This window comes from Alexandromys fortis, unplaced genomic scaffold (assembly GCF_014885135.2).
Source record: "Alexandromys fortis isolate MF-2015 unplaced genomic scaffold, M_Fortis_MF-2015_v1.1 scaffold_75, whole genome shotgun sequence".
NCBI classification, from domain to species: domain Eukaryota; kingdom Metazoa; phylum Chordata; class Mammalia; order Rodentia; family Cricetidae; genus Alexandromys; species Alexandromys fortis.
This window is the reverse complement of record NW_026067956.1, coordinates 6,047,036-6,071,766: the sequence shown is the minus strand read 5'-3', so window position 1 is coordinate 6,071,766 and position 24,731 is coordinate 6,047,036. Positions and strand designations below refer to the sequence as shown.

General features: G+C 44.3%; 1 protein-coding gene and 1 non-coding gene across 4 annotated transcripts in view; both read right to left on the bottom strand.

Annotated features, from left to right (window-relative positions):
* Positions 1-7,580: 7,580 nt before the first annotated feature.
* LOC126507697 (U6 spliceosomal RNA) lies at positions 7,581-7,687 on the bottom strand. Its single transcript, XR_007593613.1, has one exon. It is a non-coding gene; the product is annotated as a U6 spliceosomal RNA (small nuclear RNA).
* A 16,482-nt stretch (positions 7,688-24,169) lies between these two features.
* The window catches only part of Nup58 (nucleoporin 58), a 38,685-nt gene continuing 38,123 nt past the window's right edge, over positions 24,170-24,731 (bottom strand). Inside the window, exon 15 of one of the 3 annotated variants that reach the window (XM_050152185.1) lies at positions 24,170-24,674. In XM_050152185.1, the coding sequence (XP_050008142.1) occupies positions 24,475-24,674 (200 nt within the window). In that variant the 3' untranslated portion in view covers positions 24,170-24,474. The remainder of the gene's footprint in view (positions 24,675-24,731) is intronic. The other 2 variants (XM_050152183.1, XM_050152188.1) reach the window with 2 other exon arrangements.

Sequence of the window (24,731 nt, the reverse complement as noted above, 5' to 3'; positions counted from 1 at the left end):
CTTCATTCCTTTTTGGAGGATGGTTCTAGAAGGATAGTAAAGGTTTACTAAACTCCAGGGGGCAAAATTAAGACTGTGATGGCAGAGGACACAGCTGTCTATCTTTACCCTGTGTACTCTATAGTCACTGTTTAGGGTGGTCTTCCTTCATCACCTAAGAAACTGTTGGGAAGGCAATATCATTTATGGCTTTGGTCTTTAACATGTTTTCATGGTAAGGTTTTTAACCCTGATCTTCATAAAGGATTGGTGTGCTCAGGTCACACCAGGAAATGTTCCTATACCAAAGTCTCTCTGCTAATGTTTCACTAGGTTATTGCATTTTAAACTATTCAATTGAAACTGTAATTGGAGACCCATGGATGATCTCACCACAGCATTAATGCTTTCCTTTTTCCCCTCCATTCCTCCCTCTCTTCCTTCTGTATTTTTCCAGTTTTCCCAATAGGCATGGATTTCTTTGCAGAGCAGGGGCTGAGGGGTGCTAAAATGTCTTGTTAGTGAACTGGAGGAACAAGTGGAGCCGTGTAGTCTGGACCCAGATCTCTCTCATCCTTCTGGAAAGTGGACTGTGCATTTCCCCTGGGATGCTGGGAGGGCAAGGAGGTGACAGTTAAAATATGCATAGCACGGTATGGACTCTGCAGAAGCCGCCCATAGTGGGCAACTGGGGATGCAGAGATGGAGTTAAGAGACATTCTGCCTGTTTAGTTATGAAGCCACCAAATCAAGGCAGGGGTAGATTGTTCCAGGGCCCTATTAAAAAAAAAAAAAAACATTGCAGAGAACTCATTGAAAAGCCACATCTGTCTCTACCATTGGCAATCATGGTCTTGTCTTTCAGAAGGTGGGGTGTTTATGTGGTCTTCTCAGGGACGGAGCCTTTGACTTCCTAAAAAACCATTCCCCATTGACGTCCTGATCTTTGTCTATTAGACCTAAAGACTGAAAGGACACCGGCTAACAAGATGCCCACTGCTGCAGAAGAAAGGCAAGTGGGCAGCGAGCCCTGTATATGTCCTTCTCTGTCATGGGACCACTCAGGTCGGAAGCAGCATTAATTGTCATGATTCTACATTTTCAGCCACTCTGCTGGACCCTTTAGGAGAGCTTTTCTCTGGCATTTAAATTTTTCAGAATTGTTTCCCTCTCTTTCCCCTAGGCCATAGAAAGGGTGTTTGTTTGAACAGGTTATTATATAGCCCCTGATGGCCTCACACCCCAGCTTCTCTAGAGAACCAAGTTACAGGCATGTGCCATCCAGGCCCTGCTCACAGAAAGGATGTTCTGTTAACCCACAGAGCTGCCCCAAAAGCCTATAGAGGAAAACAGATTGCTACTAAACACCCCTGCCCCAAGCCAGACCTGTAAAGTAGCTCGGTGGGCACTGTGCGTGCTGCCTAACCTGAAGACTGAAATGTCATCCCTGGCAGTCAGATGGCGGAATGAGAGAACAGACTCAGGAGAGTTGTCCTTTGATCCCCATGAGCATGTCAACACACACACATACACACAAAACAAACAAATAAGTAAATGTAACTCCCCACACCACATCCCTCATCCAAGACATTTGTCTAGTTGTGGTGGTTCAATGACCCCAACGACAGAGCTATCCTATAAGAAAGAGCTCTGTATTTCGCTCATGGTGCCGCTTCCGGCTGTGGGCTGGCCCTCGTCATTTCAGTTTCTCTCTGTCCAAACAGAATCATCCCCATCCTGTTCTGAGGGATGCAGGCAGGCTTAGGTTATGGGCATACCTACCAAATGGCAAATTATGTCAATAAAAGAGCAAGGTGGAAGTCAAGGGCAGGGGACAAGAGTGAGTCAGCCTTGTGGGAAATGAGAGGATTGATACTTAAAAAGTCTTTGCATCAGAAACTGGCAGCTTCGAGATTGCTCAGCAAAAAATGGCTAAAATCCACAGAACAGTCTCTGGGGAGCCAGGGAGAGTATTCAGAAGGCCCGAAAGGCATCTTGTGCTGCGAGCTGGAACCACACACACCACACTCGAGCTATAAATAGATGACAGGCTTTTGTGCTTGTCATCAGCCTCATCCGCTGAGATAGCGAATGAATGGATTAAAGCAAGCCTCCGTCGTTGTCAGATCAGACCACTGTGTGCTCAATCACATAAGCGTGGCAGCCGTGTCCTCGGAGGCAGCCCCTGGAGACACAAACGATTCCTAGGTCCTACCCTGGTCTGCCTCATGTCACAGGTTACGTCAGTCCTCAGTCTATCTGCAACTTATTTCTTCTGTTTCTGCGCATCTAGTCAGTCCCTTCCTGCTCCTCCTAATGGTTCTTTCTCATCAGGCTGCCACCAGCCCAGTGACAGTGAAGATGACCGTCATAGAAAATAGCCCATGGGGACGAGTCCCGGGCCTCGTAAGTGATGTTATCAAACTTTTGAAAGCATTAAAAGAAAGTCTACAGAAAAAGGTATCTAGAGATGTAGGGTGAGGGAAAAGCAGTGAGCCAAAATAAGACCCATGACCCATGAGGAATCTTGTAAGATGGGCAAGGATTCCCCTGAGGCAGTATTTCCCCCTACAAAACCCAATGTAAGAACTGAACTCCCCGGGTAAGCTGGAAACCTCCAAAACAAAAATATACCTTAAATAAAAATGGCTGTTTCAGCTGGAAAGGGAATTTGTAAGAAAATCTGAAAATGTTATTTAGATGTTCAACATGGAGAAGAAGACAGAAATATTAGTCATCAAAGGCCAAGACAGTGGTGGCCATCAGCAGCTGCACCTCTACACAATGTTCAGCAAACAGCGAAGGACAAATAAACTAATCTATGTGAGCTGTAGACACTGCAGACAAAAAGGACTACAGACCTCAAATAACCTGAACACAGAAAACTAAATAGCAATGTCCAGGAAAGATGTAACTAAGATCCCAGCCCCAGCCTTTGCCAGGAGACTAGGAAAGTCAGTCACCATGGAAGAGAAGGCAAAGAACGCAAGATGTGGAGGTTTGAATGAGAATGACCCCCACAGGCTCTTGTGTTTGAATGCTTGCTCCCCAGCTGGTAGAAGTGTTTAGGAAGGATGAGGGGGTGTGGCCCCAGTGTGACCTCGGCCTCCTGCTAGTGAGTAGAATGTGAGCTCTCAGCTACTGCTTCAGATACCTGTGGCCACGCCTTCATTCTGCCATCGTAGACGCTAATCCTCTGGAGGCAGAAGCCAATCAAACTCTTTCATTCTAAGTTGCCTTGCTCTTGATGTCTTATCACAGCAATAGAAAAGTAACCAAGAAACAAGGGTTTAAGATTTACCTAAAATTGGGCAACATGGTACTGCATGCCCACCATTCCAGCTCTAGGGAAGCTGCGGCAGGACCACTGAGTTAAAGGCTAAACTGGGATAGAAGGTAAGACACGTCTCAAAAACAAATCAAAATAAAAACCCAGTAGGAAAGAAAACTCCTTCCCAAGGGTGACAATGCTGAAAATGACAGCTAGCTCTGAGCACAGGGAGGGCTTAGCTGTGTGAGAGACCTGAGCTGGTACCATGGGGAACTAAGATTGGCAAGTGAGTTCCCTTTTGGAGAGTTAGTAGCGAAGTAACAAACTAAAGCTGAGTAGTAGTGGGTTTAGTGTTCCAAAGATAAAAGCGTGCCAGAGAGAGACAAGGGAGTTGTCGCCTTAGCATCCTCAGAAGAATAACACACAGTGTCTGATGCATCTCTTTCATACACACTGTTCCCTTGAGCCAGGAATTTCCCGTGCTATTCACAAGGACTAGTGTGCCAACCCCTCTTCTCAGCTACCTAAGTCTCTTCAGTATGCCTGGGACCTTGATTTCTCCTTCTTTTGAATCTGGGTTAGTACCGTGATTTCTGTTGCCAGGACATAGTGGAATTGTCACTCTGGAAGGTCTGAGATGAGGCCTCACACATGTTCACAGTTTCACTGACACTTTCTTAGGGTGTCACCTTTAGTCCAAAGGCTGCAGGGACAGAGAGTCCAAGCTATCCATCCCTGTCATCAGCCAACCCAGAAGCTGAATGTGGCTTCATGAATGTGCCAGGTAAGGCACGTGAAGCTCCATCTGCTCAGCAATACATACTTACAAGCCACTGAAATTTTGGTCCTGAGCAAGTAATTTTGTGATAATTTGTTGCTGTCAAAAAATAAAGAGCTAGGGGCTAGAGAGATGGCTCAGAGGTTAAGAGCATTGCCTGCTCTTCCAAAGGTCCTGAGTTCTATTCCCAGCAACCACATGATGGTTCACAACCATCTGTAATGAGGTCTGGTGCCCTCTTCTGGCCTTCAGGCATACACACAGACTGAATATTGTATACATAATAAATAAATAAATAAAATTATTTTTAAAAAAATTAAAAAAAAAATAAAGAGCTAGCCTGGCAGTGGTGGCGCACGCCTTTAATCCCAGCACTCAGGAGGCAGAGGCAGGCGGATCTCTGTGAGTTCAAGGCCAACCTGGTCTACAAGAACTAGTTCCAGGACAGGCTCCAAAGTTACAGAGAAACCCTGTCTCGAAAAAATAAAACTATATATATATATATATATATATATATATACATATATATATATGTATATGTATATATGTATATGTATATATATGTGTGTGTATATATGTATATATATGTATGAGCTGACTGATACACGCATACAGATATAACCAATATGCATCTATGCAAACCTACTGGGGAAAAAACATAACAAAATGAAAAACCCAGTAAAATAAGAACCAAAGCATTTACACCAAAGAACTCGTGCACAGTACCCTCCTCAAGCAGCAGGAGGAAGCGCTAGCTAGCACAATACTCACACAGGATTCAAAGTGTACTGGTGCAAAGAGCATGGCTTGGCTGCAGGTCACTTACAGACAGGAAGAAGGGGATAAAATCCAGTTAAAACAAGGAAATAAATTATAGCAAAAGGTAACAACATCTCAGAAATGAAAGTCAGGTTAATTACTGGTTAGCAAAGGAAGAATAGACTCAAATGGAAATTTTATAATGAGCATTAAATAAAAGAAGGAAAACAGCAAAGAACATAAACAAGAAATTAAGAAGAAGAAAATGTTGGAATGGGGGCTTGGAGAGATGGCTCAATCTCTGACACTGCTCTCCATCAGACCAGAGTTGGGGGCCCAGCACCCATATCTGGAAACGTACAGCCGCCTGTAACTACAACTCCAGGTCATCTGACATCCTCTTCTGGGCCCTGTGAGCACAACACTACACACGACTAAAAGTAAAATAAATTTTAAAAGTTAAAAAAAAAAAAAGTTGAAACAAAAGACAAAAATGAAGGTCTGGCATGTATACTGGCATTTACAAAGGACCATCAGGAGAGTTTCGCCCAAGCTATACTGATGACACAGAGAATGTTTCTCACATTAAACAAAACCTGACTGAACAGACGAAATAAACAGAGCCTAGTTAAAGCTTTCAGACTTGTGCCAGGCAGTAGTGGCAAACGCCTTTAATCCCAGCATTCAAGAGGAGAGTCAGGCAGATCTCTAAGTTTAAGGCCAACCTGGTCTTCAGCGTGAGTTCTAAGGCAACATATCAGGGCTACACAGTCTGTTCAGGACAGCAGAGAAACTTTACCTCAAAAAAAATCAAAAACAAAATACCAAATAAAAATTTTAAAATGCTTTTATTTAGATATAAAGCGAGTCAAGTAACTTACAAGGGCAAAAGACTTGGACTGTTCTCTAAGCGTTAACATAGAAAAGGCAGCATACAGAAGCAACACTGCAGAGGAAAGCAGAGAGACACTGGGACAGAGTATGAAGGAAAGAGGAGGCAAGAATGAGCCTGCTCTGCTCCTTAAAGACATAAGCTCCAGGGGCTGGGGAGATGGCATCAGTTCCCAGCATCCACATTGTGGCTCACACAACCATCTATAATTCTAGTTCTAGGGGATCTGATGCCTTCTTCTGACCTCCTTTGAACACTGGACATGCATGTAGTACACACACATAGAGGCAGGCAAAACAATTATACACATAAAATATTTTTAGAGAAGAAAAGCTACAAACCAGGCAGTGGTGGTACACATCTTTAATCCCAGCACTTGAGAGGCACAGGCAGGCAGATCTCTGTGAGTTCGAGACCACTCTGGTCTACAAGAGCTAGTTCCAGGACAGGCTCCAAAGCTTCAGAGTTATAAACCCTATCTCAAATATCAAAAAAGAAGAAGAAGAACAAGGAGGAGGAGGAGGAGGAAGAAGAAGAAGGAGAGCGAGAGAAAGGAAAGATAGAAAGACAAGAAAGAAAGAAAGAAAGAAAGAAAGAAAGAAAGAAAGAAAGAAAGAAAGGAATGAAAAACTACAAAAAGCTAACAACCGACAGACATGAAAGGCACCATGTACACAAGTGCTCAAGCGCCATCCTCACATGACCCTGAGAAGCATCACAGAAGATGAACTCTTTCTAACTGGCAGCAAAAGGTGCAGCCGTGAGCAGTTAGTGTGTTCAAATGCACACCTAAGGGGACTGTAGTGAGGGTCCCTGAGTAGAGCATCCACTGTAGGTTTTGACTAGGTGACGTCATCCGCGTGCATAAATGTGAGTGGGGAAAGAAGGTGGAATAAGTTCGTTGATTAGTACATAGATAGTAATAATCAGAAGTCAACAATATTAGAGATCAGCAAACAAAACAAGACATGGCTGTATATAACAAACAAGACATTTGGGCTGTATAACTCTAGCACTGGGGATAGGGCAGCAGGAGGGTCATGAGTTTGAGGCCAGCCTGGGTAATACAGCAGGATTTGGACAGAAAATGGGGAGCGAGGAAGGAGAAGGGAAGGGAGGGAAGGACAGAGGGAAGAACCTAGAAAACAAGGTAGGAAGATGGTAAGTGGGGAAATGGAGAGCAAAGGCAGTAAAAAAAAAAAAAAAGTCTAAGTACTAAGTAATAGAACAGAAACTGAAGTCATTTTTTAAATTTTATGTGTATAAATGTTTTGTGTGTATGTGTGTGTGTGTGTGTGTGTGTGTGTGTGTGTGTGTGTATCCCTAAGGGGGACAGAGGATGGTGTCAGATCCCCTGGGACTGGAGTTATGGACAGGTGTGAGCCATGGGTGCTGGGAACCAAACCCAGGTCCTCTGGGAGAACAACCAGTACTCTTAACTGCTGAGACATCTTTAGCTCCCCTAAACCGAAGTCTTTCTTACCATCAGAAATTAAAATCTCAACCATAGTGGAAAATATATGGAGAAACACAACAAACGCAAAATAAAATAATTACAGCATAAAACACAATTGAGTTAGGCTTAAATATACTAACTGTATCAATAAATGTGATGGGCTCACTTAACACACTATAAAGGGGGGGTTCAATTTGGCTCACATAGTAGATTTATTATATGCCGCCTATAACAAAACAAAACACAGTGACTCCAAAGGGCTAGACCAAAGGGAAGGGTAAAGTAAAATAAGATCGCTAATGTTGAGATTATGACATCAAAGCAGAATTTCAGCCCATAATAGTATTACATATAACAAAAACATCATAATTCTCAAAGCATTGACAACGGAGATAGTGATGATCTGTGCTCCAAATAAACTGTCAGTCATTTTTACAAAGCATAAAACTATAGGAGATGTTTCACGAATTTGCGTGTCATCCTTGCGCAGGGGCCATGCTAATCTTCTCTGTATCGTTCCAATTTTAGTCTATGTGCTGCCGAAGCAAGCACAAAACTATAGGAGATGTAAGGAGAAAAAGATATCAAGCTAATAATAGATTTTATTTTCAGTTAGCATTCTCAGTGCAAATCAAGTGATATGGGCAAAAATAAGGATGAGGACCTAAGCAATGTAACCAATAAAGCAGGATGTATAGGATATGCATAAGGATTTTGCACACCAAAAATAATCAACATGCCTTCTGGGCTTTGAGATGGCTCAACACGTTAAGGCATTTGCCACCAAGCCTGATGATTAGATTCAAGCCCAAGCCCACGTGGTAGGAGAGAACTAACTCCCACAAGCTGTTCTCTGACCTCCACACATATAATGGTGTGCTTGAGTATGTATGTGTACGTATACAATAAATACATAAGTGTAATTTTAAAATAAAAAATATATTCTTTCCGACTCCACGTAGAACCCGAAAAAGCTGAACACACATTAGGTGAGAAGGGAGTATGAGAGGCTGGGTAAAGTCAGTGGGAGAGGATTGCCTAGTGTGAAGCAGGCTGAGGTTCAGATCCTTGCAACATAACACACACATACAATACACACCAGAAAGCTCCATAAAACAGTTCACATTCGAGCGGAGTGAACAGATGAGTCAATAAACTGCCGAGTTTCCAGAGAGAGAGAGAGAGAGAGAGAGAGAGAGGTTTGATTTCTCGCATCACACATTAACTCTGTTTCCATCAGAAAGGCTAAAACCACAATAATGCAATAGATAAGAACGTCCTGTGTCTTTGTAATAAAAACATTTTTAAAAACCATACAAACCCATGAAGGAAAAATAAATGAAGTCCAATGGCATTAAAGCCAAGAACTGCTTCTATCCATCAGAAGACATCATAGGTGGGGAAAAGAAGACACAGACTAGGACCAACATAACCAGCCAAAGGTGAATAGCTGGAATGCTCGCATTAATAAGAAAAGGAAAATGTGAGGTTTTTTTTTTTTAATACTTTGGTTTTTTTGTTTGTTTCTTAATTTTACAGATTAATCCTAGCTCTCCTTCCTCCCCCTTATCCGGCTCCCCACACCTTCCCCTGGCCTGCTCCCATCTCCTCAGGGAATGTATGGTCTCCCACGGGGAGTCAATGAAGTCTATTCCATCACTGCATTGATGCCTGACCCAGGCCCTCCTGCCTGTGTCTAGGCTGAGCAAGGTGTCTCTGTATAGGAAATGGGCTCCAAACAGCCAGCTCATGTATTAGGGATAGATCTGAAAACGCGAGTTTTAAAATTTTAGAGCACCACCAGGAGACACCACTGAGAACCAAATAGGTTACCAACAGTCAAGGGATCTCTTGTTGAGCATGCCAGCGTAGTTATACGGCAGGAACACGGGAAGAACGCAGGCACAAATTCACATGGAAAAACTGCACAGGCGCATCCCCCATTCTGTCTTCTTACCGACACCACCACCATGAGAAATACCCTGTACCTCAGTGTGGGTAAGAAATAACCTGTACCTCGCGGATCTCTGAGTTCAAGAACAGCCTAGTCTGCAGGGCGAGTTTCAGGACACACAGAGAAACCCTGTCTCAAAAAAAAATCAAGGAAAAAAGAAAAAGAGCGAGCCTGTACCTCGGTGCAGAACTAGAAATAGCAAGCTCAGAATGCTTACAAGTGAAGTTGGTTTAACGAAAACGCACTTGCTCTTACTATGTGTGATACAGGATGACATTTTCTGGGTTTTCACGTCTTTTACACCCTCCGTGCAGAAATTTATGTAGGTGCGCCGATTCCTTACCCTGGTGCTTCACGAAGCGGCTTCCCGGGGGTAGAGCGCTCAGCTGTTTCCTTTGAGCCCGCGAGTCTCTCTCTTTTGGCTTCCATTTGGCGTCCATGGTTTTTCTTCACTTTCAGGAACCTGTCTCCGCTTGTGACAGTGCCCAGATGCTCAGATTACACATCCATCCTCTTGGCAAGCAGCTGTTGGAGCCACCAAACTCAGCCATAGTGTCTGACATTCTACATTCTTCTTTTGCCATGGAAACGTCTGTGAGGTCTCCAGGTAGGCCCCTCCTCATTCCTGAATGCCTACAGCCTCCTGTGTGTGGCTTCCTACGGAGCAGGTAGAGACCTGGGACGGCTGCAGATCTGGCTGGAACCTGGAGCCTTCACGCACCCCTAAACCCCCTTTGCTTCTGTAACGCTAAATTGACTTCCTCTAAATTGACTTCCGTGACTTATGTATCACGACCCACAGTTTGACAAAACACCTCCCAAGATAATCTCTCACATGATGGCTCAGGAAACACGTGAAAAACATTCATGACAACCATTTTTCATAATAGGAAGCAATGTGGGGTCAGTAGGTGTCTGCTGTCTGGAGAAGGGGTAGCTAAATAGTCACAGCTGATGAGTCCAGGGAAGAACTCACGAGCTGTATAAATGTAACATGGGCAAATATGGAAAATATGAGCAAGTCTAAGCGATTTTTAAAAGAACAAACAATATACTCATAGCACTAAAAAATAATAAAAGTGAAGTGTTTAGGGAAATAGGCACAAGTCATACAGTTATTTTTAAGACATTAAAGAAAATGTAAAAATTAAATCCCAGGACATTGGCTTATCCTCTCGGGAGACAAGGCTGGATGAGAAGACAGTTTCAATAATGTTTTTAAATATTTAACATTCATACGTGTCTGCATATAATGTGCTTAGACCAAATCCAGCCCCCAAGTTTCAGCAGTATTTATCTTGTTCTACTCTCTAAATTGAATACTGACACCACCAATGTATATCATCATTCCTCAGAATCTACAATCATATTATCCTTATTTAGTATTCTTCTACAGTCTAACCCCACCCTCCCCCATCCTTCTCCAGCTCCCTTGTCCCTGAATGAAAGAACCTGAGACCTGATTCAAACCAAGACTGTCACTTACATGCCAAAACCAGCCAGTCTAAAGGAGAATGACTGGCCATATCTACCGGGGTGGTGAATCCCTGACGGCAGCCTCAAAAGGGGCAAAGCACCCCTTCGCTACTGAGCCTCTCTGCTCTTCCCCATCCGGAGTCCTGAGTCCTTCCTCTCTAAAGCAGAGAGCCAAACGCCAGCATTATGTGTACCAGGGTTTTTCTTTGGGACCACGAACCAGCTCCCAAATCATGGCCCAGAGACTTATTATTAGTAATGAATGTTCAGCCTAGCTTTGGTACGTTTCTAGCTAGCTCTTATAACTTAAATCAACCTGTTTCTTTGTCTACCTTTTGCCTCAGGGCGTATTACCTTTCTTACTTCTGTACATCTTACTTTCACTGGCTGGTGTCTGCCTGGCTCTGGGTGTATTCCTCATTCTCTCCTTTTCCTTCCCTTTTCACTTTTTCAACCTAGATTTCTCTTCCTATTTATTCTCTCTGCCCCTCAGGCGACAATAACAAAATCTGGACCGAAACCGGGGTACTCGTGCAGTGCTGGTAAGAATGGAGAACGTGCTGCCGCTTTGCAAAGTTCGACAGTCCCTTAAGATAGTAAATATAGTTACCACACGACCCAGAATTTCTACTTCTTAGTACAAACTCCGGGACAACCACAGTCATTTGTTCATACAGAAACTCCTGTCCATGATTGCTCACAGTAACATTGGCTGTACTCACTGAAAAGAGGAAACTGTATGTTTGCTGACCAATAGGTAGATCAACAGATCAGAGCCACACAACCAAACATCGTTTAGCAAAGAAAGGAACAAAGTACTGATACATAATGTCCTTGAAATCATCTGCTAGTTGAAAGGAAGCTATTTGGAATACTCAGATAGGAAACTATAGAGAGGTGGGGAACAGGGAGCTAAGGGAGGCAGAGAGATAGTGGGGAAAGGGGGAATGAAAGCTAAAGACAATGGAGTTTGAGTGGTCAGTATATAAATAAAAAACCACTGAACTGTAAGCTGCTATTAGATAAATGTGCATTGTATCTCAACAAGACTTTCAGAGTGGCACAATTAAAATTATAAATATTCAGTTCACTCTACTGGGTCCATTTTATTTCGTGTCAGTGCTGCCTACTTCATCTGAGTATTTCCCACAATCCACTATAACTGAGTCGGTAGCCATCTTCCCAACCCCCCGGATCGAATACATGATCTATTAGTTTATTCTAAAACATGGAGGCCAAGTTTTCCTTCCTGAACTCTAAGCATCTTGAGCCGACTCACTCTATGCCTCACACTGTTCTTCTGAAATAACAAGAGTCACAAAAAAAGTGCCAGACGTTCCTTGCAAAGTAGATACTTGTTGATTTCAGTGGCTGCTCAGAACTGGATTTTTCTTCCCAGTTCATTGGTTTCTGTAACACTAGGCTTTCGAAATCCAGTTAAAACATGTGATTTTTGGCCTGAGAGAAAGAGAGAAGTAGTTTAGACTGCTACGAAAATAATAACTATTATTTCTCACATTCTGGCCTTGCACAAGGCCTACATTTACACACTTACCAGTGCTAACTTATCCAACTGTTCGCTCTATAAGGCGAGCATTACCTCCTTTTACTAAGGAGGCACAGGATGCTCAACCATTGACCTAATGGCAGCTCTGTTTAGTGGTGGTAATGAGATCCAACCCTAGACACACAGTTGAATGCCTGTATGGAGGAGGGTGATTAGTTACCAATTAAGAAATGTTCATAAAATTGAATCCCACACTAAGTATTGATGATACAGACCCAAACACATAAAAACAAGATAGGACCTCTGGGATTAACAAGGGATGTCAGTGTATCACCAAACAATAGAAACTACAACATGGCAGGTGTGGTTTGAACCAGGTATTATCCACAGTCTCATGTATTTGGATACTTGGTCCCCAGTTGGTGGCACTGTTTGGGGAGGCTTAGAAAGGGTGGCCTTGTTGGAGAAAGTTAAGTACGCTCATGGTTCCCGCTTCACTCTTTCTGCTGCATGCTGGTGGTTCAAGATATGAGCTCTCGGCTTGCTGCTCCAGCTACCAGGCCTGTCTGCTACCAGGCCTCCCCCCTCTGATGAGGATAGACTCTCATCCCTCCTGGAACTAATGAAACCAAGTAAACTCCTCTTTCTGTAGGTTGCCTTGGGCATGGCAGCAAAAAACTTATGAATGTGGTATTTATCATACACAGATCTACCATCCGCCAGAGTGAGGTGGTTGCAGACCTGGTGTAGGAGGTTCTTCTGTATTTGTATTGCTTTCATTGGTTGAATAAAGAAACTGTCTTGGCCTTTTGATAGGGCAGAGCTGAGGTAGGCAGGGAGGACAGAAATGAATGCTGGGAGGAAGAAGAGAGAATGAGAGCCACCATGAAGCTGCAAGGTCAGACATGCTGAATCTTTCCCCGTAAGCCACGACCTTGTGGTAAACACAGATTAATAAAAATGGGTTAGATCAAGATGTGAGAGTTGGCCAAGAAGAGGCTAGATATAATGGGGCAGGCAGTAATTTAATTAATACAATTTCTGTGTGATTATTTCGGGTGTAAGCTAGCCGGGCAGTGGGACGTGGCCCGCTCCTTTTACTACAGACTGTCTGCTGTAGGATCTAAGGAAGGATAAAGAAAGGGGGCACCCACAAGCTAATGTTTATCTCAGATGAGAGAAACCATCCACGTTGTGAACTGAAACTGTCCCAGGGCACACAAGGTTTTGGAAAGGTCTCTGAATGAGAGATCCAGACAGAAGGTTCGGTGAAGGGAGTAAGAGCCAGACTGAGGGCCCTCGTGTGTGATGAGCTACCGTATGGAATAACAAGGAGCCATGAGTACGGGCTTCACACGATCATCCTTGCATTCTGAAGAGATGAAGTGTACAAACTCTGAGGAGAAACAGGGGTATAGCAGCAATGAGAGCAGGATCCCAGACCAGACGCTGTGTGAACAGTTGATGTCAGCGTTTAAAAGACACGGAGTGAATTAAACACCTGGAATTCCTTCCTCTTTAAAGTCTGTAAGCTGGGGTGGGCTCACAATCATGGCTAGTAGCACAGAAAGAAAACAGCATGGCTTGACAGAGGTACAGGACAAACGGTTTACATAAATTTAAAAGTTACACTGATTGCATTAAGGGTCTGGGGACGTGGCTTGCGCTTGTCTAACATGCACAAGGCCCTAGGTTCAGCAAAATACATTATAACCAATACACACATGCCATTAATATGAAATTTGCATATTTTTTACAATAAATCTTTAAAATCTAATGTGAATTTTACATGTAAGTGACCTCAGGTTTTCCTGGAAATTACTTGGTTTGCATTTGGTTTAAAATAAATAAATTGAAAATGCAGATTCTAAGCCAGGTAATGGTGGCATATGCCTTTAATCCCAACACTCCAGAGGCAGGGGTAGACAGATCTCTGTGAGTTCAAGGACTTCTTGAGCTACAAAGCAAGTTTCAGGACAACCAATACCTGTTTCAAAAAAATAAAGAAGAAAATACAGATTCTTAAACCCAAGTTGTTCTAAACACATTTGAACGTTTAATATTTTAGATAAGTGTCATTTTAAATGCATTTTTTAAACTTTTTAAAGTGTCATTTTAAAGCCCCATTCCTAGTTGAACTTGCCACACTTCAAGCCCCATGTGACCAGGAGTTACCATTTTAGATGGCGCAGATTCCATATTTTTTCACCTACAGAAGAATTACTTACCAAATTCTTGGTTAGCTTATAACAGGTATGCTATGGGATTTCAATCCCTTTAGTCAATGGCTTTGGGGAATTTCAAATCCTAGGGCATGGTACTGTCTGCAAACGTGACATTTAAGCTTAGGCAGAGGGTCTCGCCCTCTCTTGCTCCTGTAGTCCTGGCTGGTCTAGAACTTGTATATAGCCTTAAACTTAGGGAGATCCTCCTGCCTCTGCCTCCCGAATGCTAGGACTACAGGCATGTACAATATGCCCAGCCTCTTGACTACTTTAAATATTAAAGTTATCAATGACAAATACGAATGTGTTGAGTATTATTATTGAAAAGTGGCCAGACATGATTTTTAAGGGACCATGAGAACTTCCAAAAGTGGAAAAGGAAAGAAGCTTAAATTAGGTGAATTCTGAATAATGGTATAAGAACATTAAAACCTCAAACGGTGCCCACAAGCTGCAAAAACAATGAGAACAGGAAGCAAGCAAAAAAAGAAATGGCTGACTCAGGAGATATGAAAGCTAAATTTTAACCTTAATTGGTCATTTGTATTTCTACCAGGGTAAAGATGGGACTGAAAATGGTCATTTCAAAACAGAGAAACTAGAGACTATTTTCTTTGTGGAAACCCTAGAGTCCTATCAGACTTCCCCAACTGTTTCTGACCTCACCGAGGCTGTGGTTGTCATGTACAAGATCAAACCAGCCAGCATTTCAGCATGGAGGGGTAGGGGCTCATCAAGTCCCAGCGCCGGCTGAGGAACTATCGGCAGCTGATGCCTGCTTAGAGAAGAATCTGGTTCTTCTAGGAGAGTCTCTGGAAGGCTACCCATGCACCAGTACTATGTGGTTCTACAACCATAAATATTGTGGCAGCAATAAGTATACTCAGTGGGACTTAGAAAAAGAAAAAAGAAAAGAGGGAGAACACGGAGCTGAAACGATGGCTCAGCATTACTGGCTGCTCTTACTGAGGACTTGGGTTTAACACTCAGCACCTATGTGGCAGCTCACAACCTATCAGAAACTCCAGTTAGATAGACCCAGTGCTCTCTTCTGACCTCTGAGGGCATCAGTCGTACGGTTGGACAAACACACATGCAAGTAAAGCACCCATCACATAGAATAAAATTTTTAAAAAAAACTTTAAAAAAAAGAACACATAAAGTATGGAAGAAAATGTGTTTGTTGGAGTTGGAAAGAATAGGAAAGTGTGCTGGCTAGGTTTTTGTCAATTTGGCACAAACTAAAGTACCTGGGAAGAGGGGATCTCCGTTGAGAAAATTCCTCTAATTGGCCTGTGGGGCAGGGATGGGGGGCATTTTGTAAACTGATGGTTGATGTGAGGGCCTAGCCCACTGTAGGTGGTGCCACCCCTAGGCGAATGGTGCAAGCTGAGCAAGCAAGCCATGGTGAGCAAGCCAGTTAGCTGCTTTCCTCCAAAGGATCCTACTAAAGTTCCTGCCCCAACTTCCTCAAAGATGGAGTGTAACTGGGATGAGTAAGCCAAAGAAACCTCCTCACCAAATTGTTGTGGTAACAGTATTTGTCACAGCAATAGAAAGCATACTAGGATTAAAAACTGACACCAGGAGTTTGGAGTATTATTGTGCCAGACTTGACCATGCTGTTTTAGGTAGGACTGGTAGAAGTGTTTTGGAAATCTTAGAAGAGCGTAGAGAGAAATGCAGATGGCAGAGACCTGGAACGCAAAGTTTCAGAGGGAAGCCAAGACCCTTTCAGGGTTATTCATGCGATATATCTGAATTAAGAATCTGTGGTTTCTAGTCAGCTGAGACTGAAGAATCAGCTGTGATTGACAGGAGACTAGCGCCTCTGCAACGAAACCTTTGCTTACTGGACAGTTAGTGCTAGCTAGCCACTGCTAAAACATCAGGTGTGGCTGTGGGAGACCAGCGTTACTGAGGTCAAATCTTCTTCCAAGTGTTTACTCAGGATCGCCATACAGAAGCAAGGGTTCAGAGGGGGACTACGGCGCCGTCTCAAGCTGGAAGCAGATAGGATAATAGGTAAGAGCTTGTCAGATGGTACTGGCTTTAAAGACATGAATGGGTCATGGAGGGCAGCCGAGACCAGGAGAGGATGCTGGTGAAGGTGCAGCCTCAATTGCAGTGGAGGCCCCAGCACAATGGAGTTGCCAAGACCACGGGACAGTACACACATGCTATGACCACCAATGATAATAGCAGATGTGGAATGGAGTTGGCCTGAGCCTGTGAGACAAGCTGTGTATGCTATGTATGGCATCAGAGAAATGGAGTTACCCAAACCCTTTGAAGCCCAAAAGATCACAGGTACCAGATGTCAGACCCTGAACCATAAGACTTGGAGCTACACTGCTGGATACTGGTTTTCCTAAGTGTAGTAGATGTATGCCTTGGTTCTTTCCTCTTGGAATAAAAAGTATATAATTTGGGTTTTTTTTGTAATTTGTTTATTAATTTTACTTGAGAGACGAACTTTTAAAGAGAAGTTGGATTTTTTAATGAAAAAATATTTTATATTTTATATATGTATATAAAATCTATATACATATGAATATGTATTTATATAAAGAAGTTTAATTGGTGTTACCCTCTACGAGGTGTGATGCTCTTTCCAGAAGACTAGGCTGTCAAATAAAGATTCCAGTGCCAGGTACAGGGTACTTCCCTTGAGCTGTTAAACAGAGAAGCCCCAAACAGTATGGGATATTGCCATTGCTTTGACTGCTTATCAGAAATTAATGGTAAGACCCCACTGCTGAAGACAGCACAGACCTGGGTCACAGTTCACAGGGAGGTCAAATTGGTACTGACCAGAAAGCTTACTTCTTGCTGACTCGTTTTTCTTACTGGAGAGTGCAATGCAGGCTGCTGTAGGGGAACGTTATCAATGGCCTTACTCAGCTGTGGACTCTGAGTTACAATAATGACCATCGTGGCAAGATAGGTCATGCAATAGAGGTACAGCTGTCATGAGGGGAAGTCACTGCTGTCTGCTTGGATTTAATCCCTGAGCCATAGGAAGAAACATGTGCCTGGTACAGTAAATCTGGCCAAGAACCTACAGCTGGTAAGCTTACACACTCACAGGTGAGCCTACTGCTTTTACCCCACTAAATGCACATAGTGTCAAACCGCCTTCCCAACTCCTAGCTGGACTAGTGGACTGGTGCAGCTCTGACCTCACCAGAGAGGTTTCTTTCTGCAGTGGACAGTGGGTATCACAGACGCTCACAACTGGTCGAAGTGCCGAGAATGTGTGAGTGGAACACAGCCACAGTGGGACATCTGTACCACACCACCTCACAAGGTTCACAGACTACTGAGGAAGAGGGAGGTGGGAAGATTGGAAGCACCAGAGAGCAGGGAGAATGGGGTCTTCTGGGCACGACAGGCCTTGGTATTCATGAGCCCACAACAGCGGTGGTTGCCTGAACAAAATCAAGTAGGCCAATGTTCTGTAATGGACTGGAAGGGGTGCATGGTGCTCTACCCCTGCGGAGCAATAAACAGGCTTCTGGGATTAGGAGAGTGAGTTTTCCTCAAGGGTGCAGACTAGGTAGGCTTGTGCAAACTCCTGGTAGGCTGACCATGTCCTTCTGGACAGCCCCAGTATGTATGTGTACACACACACACACACACACACACACACACACACACAAGTATATGGATAGTTACAAAGCAGAGCCAGCAGGTTATTTAAAAGGTTGTTGTGGTAGGAAGGTGGGGTGGACCTGGGAGGAGGTCAGTGGGGAGGTAGGGACCCAAATGCCCACAGCACATTGCCTGAAACGCTCATTAAAGGCACATTTCAAAGGATGACTGTGTGTTTGCGGGGCATCTCCAGAAATGAAGGCAAAATGGGTGACCCTGAAAGAGTGAAGATTAAATCAAGCAACCCAGACTCACAGAGACAAAATCTCCTGTCATCTCACACGTGGATCCTGGCTTATAATATACGTGTACACTTAAGTGAGAGACGACACACTTCTGAAACTAGAAAGACCACAGATACAAAGTTGAGCAGTGGAGGGTGGGCACTAGGGCGCACGTTGACAGGAAAGTGTCAAGGAGGCTATGGAGTGTGGGAGAGTGCACGAGGGGGCTGAAGGGCTGAGAAAAAGGGGTGAAAATCAACAGTCCTATCTAAATACCATAATAAAATCATATGTGCTAATTTATAATTTTTCAATAAAAAGTAAAGACAGGGACAATTTCCAATCATGCTTTAAATTGTATTCAAGTTTATGTATACACTCGTAGTGATTATAGTACAAAATATGCTTTAAAGTGACAGTTTTTAAAGTTCAGCAGAACCATTACCTCCAGCAAGCACAGTCCAGAGGTCCAGTGGGGTTCGCTCTCCAAGCAGTACCTGCGGGGATGTGGAATTCACACTTGTGCGCTCTATCTGGATTTCGTATCTTTAAGTCCTTGTGTTCAGTTACAGGGCAAAATTGCAAAAGAAACAGGTAAGGAAAATGCTTACTGGCCACAGAGGAAGCTTTCTTTTGCCTTTTCAACTTTTCAGAACACAGAGAGCAGTATTAACACGGGGAACTACAGACTGCAAGGTTCTGCGTGAAAGGTACCTGGGGCGAGCGTGTCTTAGCATCATGACTTAGCCCAACATTCACTGAGCTGCTTCTGCCGCCAGATGAAGGGCAAAGGAGATCTACCGTGACCAGACACCAACGTCACCTACCCTAGCAGAAGGACAACTTCTAATTGTAAACAAAAGAAACAATCATAAGTCACCAAGAACTATGGAACAAGACGAAAAAAGCTGAACAGGAACATGGAGAGTGGAGCACAAGTTACTTTGGAGCCCTTTTAATATGCTCAAATGTAGATGATTTGCAGTGCTGAACCCAGGCCCTCATGTGTACTGGGCAAGTGCTCCACCTCTAAGCTACCCCTGCAACCCCAAGGATTACTTTAAATTGTTTGGCTCTTTAATTTTGTGATGCTTCATAAACCAAACTCATCCTCATTGCTATAAGCCAACTACTGTCTTGTTGCCACTTAAGCAAATTAATGCATCTATCAATGAACAAGAATCCTTTCTTAGTGTGTAGTTAAAAGCCTATCATAGCTTGCTCATTTGAATCTAGGCTTATCCATTCATCCGTTCAGTCCCTGTTGGGGTATTTGTCTCTGTGCCCAGTTCCTCATGTTAGAGGTGGTACTCGCCTCATAGGGCTGGGGAAATAATATATGGAGCACCTAGAGAAGGTCCTGCCTGCTTCGGTGCTGACAACTTCCAGCAGATACAGACAGCACTAACTTCACACTAGTGGTTGACAACACCGCGTGACCGAAAAATGTGTACTGAAGTCAATTAACTTACCACGAAGGGAAACGGACAAGAAAGTATCACTAGTTCAAACACACGGAACACTGCGACCTTGCTGAGCCGCTGAAGACATTCTGATTTCGTTGACAAGTAGACCAGTGAGAAAAGCAAGAAATGCATGAGAGCGAAAAAGAAAAGTAACAGGCCGTTCTAAACCAGCAATCCTTTCTCTTCATCCTATGGTTCTCTTAGGCTATTTAAAGGTCCAGCTGGAATTCTAGCCACAGGTGAGAGAGCCAGCCTGCAGCAGGCGTCACACAAGCTTCCTGTAGATGTTCTTGTAAACGTCTCTTCAACAACTCCTGAAAATCAAATAGTTACAGCCACCCCTCAACCCTCTCCAGGGCAGATAAATCCCTAACCCTGCTTGCTAGGGTAAGTGTTATTTTCCCCTTGAAACTCTCAGTGATGTCTGTCCTCTTTTTCAGGACACCCTTTGTAACTACTTTCCCCTTAAAAATCCCACAGCCTTGGCTATTTACCTCGCTTGCCCTGATCTACAGTCTGTGATTTGCTTACAATCATGCATATAAGTCATGTGACTGCATTCCTCTTGTGCTTTGTAGCAGCTGGGCATGAACATCATCAATGCACCTTGCCAAGCCAGATCCAAGTTCGACCCTCAGGCCCATGGCCTGCCAGTCCTATGACCTCACAACTGTCTGTAATTCCAGTTCCGGGGGATCCGGTGCCCCTTTGTGGGCTCCTACAGCACCAGGTATGCATGTGGTTCATGGACATAATGCAGGCAAACCCTCATGTACACGTAATAAACGAAGAGGGGGCTTGATGGGAAACAGGGCTTCCATAGGAAAGGAGGCAGAGGAGAAAGGAGGGTGGGGTGAAAACAGCTAAAGTTCACAAAGGAGCGGAACTGTCAGTGAAAATTAACACACGAATCGATGTGTCCTAGAACAGACACCCCACACAAAAGCAAAGAGAATGAACAAAAGACAGGGCTCTTCCTGAGCTATTTCCGGTACATCGTTTTCTTTTTTTTTTAAATTTATTTATTTATTAAAGATTTCTGTCTCTTCCCCACCGCCGCCTCCCCTTTCCCTCCCCCTCCCCCAACCGGGTCCCCCTCCCTCGTCAGCCCAAAGGGTTCCCTACCCTGTGGGAAGTCCAAGGACCACCCACCTCCATCCAGGTCTAGTAAGGTGAGCATCCACGAAACTGCCTAGGCTCCCACGAAACCAATAGGTGCAGTAGGATCAAAAACCCGTTGCCATTGTTCTTGAGGTCTCAGTAGTCCTCCTTGTCCACTATGTTCAGTGAGACCGGTTTTAACCCAGGCTTTTTCAGACCCAGGCCAGCTGGCCTTGGTGAGTTCCCGATAGAACATCCCCCTTGTCTCAGTGTATGGGTGCACCCCTCGCGGTCCTGAGTTCCTTGCTTGTGCTCTCTCTCCTTCGTTTTCTTAATACAACCACCGAGCAAGCACGTCAGGTTCACCTTCAGCTGAAAAGGCTGAGGTCTGGGTTAGAAAAGATCACGCAGTGTGAAGACACGGTTCTGAACCCGGCTGACTCCAGACATCTCACAGCAATTAAAAAAAAAAAAAAATCCCAGAGTCCAGTTGAAAACATGGAAAAATGGTAATTTGAGCAAAGGGGTCAAGGCCATGATGGGGATACCCACAGAAACAGCTGACCTGAGCTAGTGGGAGTTCACTGACTCTGGACCGATAGCAGGGGAACCTGCATAGGACCAAACTAGGCCCTCTGCATGTGGGGGACAGTTGTGTGGCTTGGGCAGTCTGTGGGTCACTGGCAATGAGCCCATTCTCTTCGGAGGGATACCCTGCTCAGCCTAGATATAGTGGGTAGGGCCTTGGTCCTGCCTCAAGTGTATGCCAGACCTTATTGACTCCCCATGGGAAGGTTTACCCTCTCTGAGGAGTGGATGTGGGGTGGGGTGGGTGGAAGGTGGGAGAGCAGGAGGAGGGGATTGGTATGTAAAATGAGAAAAGATTGCTTTAAGAATAAAAGAAAAAAAATAAAAAAAATAGAGACAAAAAAAAAAATCTCAGTACCCATTAACAGAGATCCTATAAGCCACCAAGGAAAACTGCCAGGTGACTTGGTGTTCAAAAGGGCAAAGGCTGCTGCATGCAATTATACGAATGCACACAGCTAAGATGTGTGGGCACCCATACTTAAAAACTCCACTCCAGTAACTACTGATTTCCAGCTGAGAATTGGAATTACAAAGAATCTGAGGAAACGGATACTGCTACTCACCGGTAGTGATGTGCAGGGCAATGGCGGGAGACAGTCTAATTTTAAAACGAACTTTACACGCCATTTAGCAAATTCTTTTGAGACTCAATCGCAAAGCATTAAACATAGACACAAGAGACAGCAAACCAAGAGAAGAAAGCCCCAAGCTGAGAGCCAGAAGCAGTTTTACTGTGTTACTACAACAGCCCAGCAGACAAGTCTATTGAGCTGAAGGTCTCCAGCTGGACAGAGCCCTTTAACCTGCTCTGATCCCTTACCCCCAGCCACAGCAATCCAGAGGGATAGGTATTTTGGACTGGTTTATCGAGCTTGCTTAATAGAGTTTGCCCAGCTCCCCCATAGGCAGAATTTTTCACCCAAGCAGCAGAATTTACAAGCCATTTATAGTGCAGGAAGGAAGAGGCACAGTGAGATCTCAGGAATGTTAGCCTGTTGCTTCCGGAGGCCCTTCTGCTCCATTCCCCAGCTTTGATGCTAGATTCCTTTTCGGGTCACAGCACATCGTCTTGGCTTATAGGCTTTTATTCCCATCTTATCATAAGTGTCAGTTTTTTATCTCAATTGTGCCTTCTACTATGAGCACAGATGTTTTTAGCCAAGGAAACTAGAGGGCAGAATCAAGCAACCAACCAGGATCAAAAGGTACAGCACCTAAGAGGCTTTTCAATTCCCCCAAGCACCAAAACCATCTTCCGATAAATCCCAGGGATCCCAACGTCTTTCATATTTGGACTGGGGATGAGCAAGCTTTGTCACCATATCTGCGATGCCCTCTAGAGTCTCTGCTGTTCTGCGTAGGCTGAACTTTCCACAGAGGCAGTCCAAATGGTTTTGATAAACTGCACTATATATCTTGTCTTGTTGATTAGTTAGCAACTCAAGAGCAGGGTTAAGTTGTATTAATCATAAATCTAAAGACAGTGTGTGACCTAATGTTGCAGTTTAACATACAGAGACAGTGTGCTAGCTCCGGGACCTATCTACTATCCTAGTGACTGGACCGGAGAATATTGAGTCATAAAAACTGGTCACTAGTTTTTACGGCTAGTGTTTTTTCTTTCCCTGAATATCCAGCCCTTGCACATGCATCCTCTGTCTGTTCCCTGTTCCAGAGGGAGTAGGAAGGAGAAAGGCTATGTGGCACCATCGTTATGCAGAGGTCTGGCTAATTTGGTGGAGTTCATGCTATTCTCCCAAAGAGCCAACACACTCCACATGGGGCTCCACAGCATCCCGTCCCTGTCAGAGGCGAGAACAGTGTGACAGTGGATGGGAGTTGGGTTCATAGCAGTGAGGAGATACTCACCAGAGTTCTTTGGATGGTAGCATCCTAAAGCCTCTGGCCCAAACATGCCAAGATTTCCACAGGTGAAGTGATAGTTTCCCCAGTGATTTAAGTTTTGAGGAGCCAGACCCCTGTAGTTAGGTGGGGTATCTGATCTCATTATAGTACACCCTCACGGTAGAAAGAAGGCTGCATGGGCGGAGGCTCAGTACAAGACATTAACCCTTCAACCTACAGGAAAGTCCTTGAGTTCAAACTGACTATGCATATTTCAAACAGAGGACCTTTCTCGATTCTGGGCTTCCTGGTTCAAAGACAATAAAGTCAAAATGCTATTCAGGCCGACTCACAGCAAGGTGTGGCTACATCCACCTGGAGGCACCCCAACTACTCAACTGATGATATGTCATTACTCTGTTGTCCTCAGTTTCTTTGGGGAACCGGCCGCCCCCGAGAATTCTATAGCTAGTTTGTTCTAGACCCAGCACAAATTAGGGTTGTTTATATGAGAATTATTTTATTGACTGTATGACTGTCCTTGTTGGAGGCTGCCGCATAAGCTGCTGTAATGGACTGAGCTTGTCTTACGATTCCATATACATCAAAAGAGATTGTCTTTGATGCAGAGGGACCAGAGGCTGTGTTTTTGTAAAAGGGTTCTGTCCCATCTTTGAATTTCTAGCCACTCACAAAAGGGGGCAGGTACTGGGGGTTAAAACAGGTACACTGGTCTTCAGAGTCAAGTTCTTGAGGTATTTTCCTGATATTCAAAATGAGTGTGACAAGCTGGGTGGTGGTGGCGCACACCTTTAATCCCAGCACTCAGGAGGCAGAGGCAGGCGGACTTCTGTGAGTTCGAGGCCAGCCTGGTCTACAAGAGCTAGTTCCAGGACAGGAACCAAAAGCTACGGAGAAACCCTGTCTTGAAAATCAAAACAAAACAAAACAAAAACAAAAACAACAACAACAACAACAACAAAAACAAGTATGACAGAACAGGGTCCAGGTAACCCCATGCAAGAATCACAGAATGGTTCAGAGACCGTGACAGAGAGCCAAGTTACCAGAAACAGATTGACAGCCATGCATCTTGTGCAAGAGGTAAGAGATGGCTAACAGGAGCCTCTGGCCACCAGTCCGCTGGGGCAGCCACCTGTAGCTAGGGCCCAAAGCAGAAGGATTACAAGAGCTAAGAGCGAGGTACTGGTAATGCATTCACGAGCCAGTAGGAAGAGCAGCAGCTTTTGTCCCACCGATGGCTGATTCCCCAAGGTTCCAGCATGAGTGGGTCAGTCAGCTTGCTGGAGTTGGGCTGCTGCTGTTCTCTGGTCTAGTTGTGTATCTTGATCTCTTCATGTCCTTTCGTGGTGCAGCTAGATTCCTTCGGATGGTCAGCTTGCACGGCGTCGCTGGATCAAGAGCACATTCCCAGCTATGGGAGGCTGGATTCTCTTGGCTGTGATGAATCCCGGGAGTCTCGCTGGCCGCCTTTACTGCAGTGGGAGTGGATAAAGTAACAGTGAGTTGACTTTTCCACAAAGGCTCCAGGG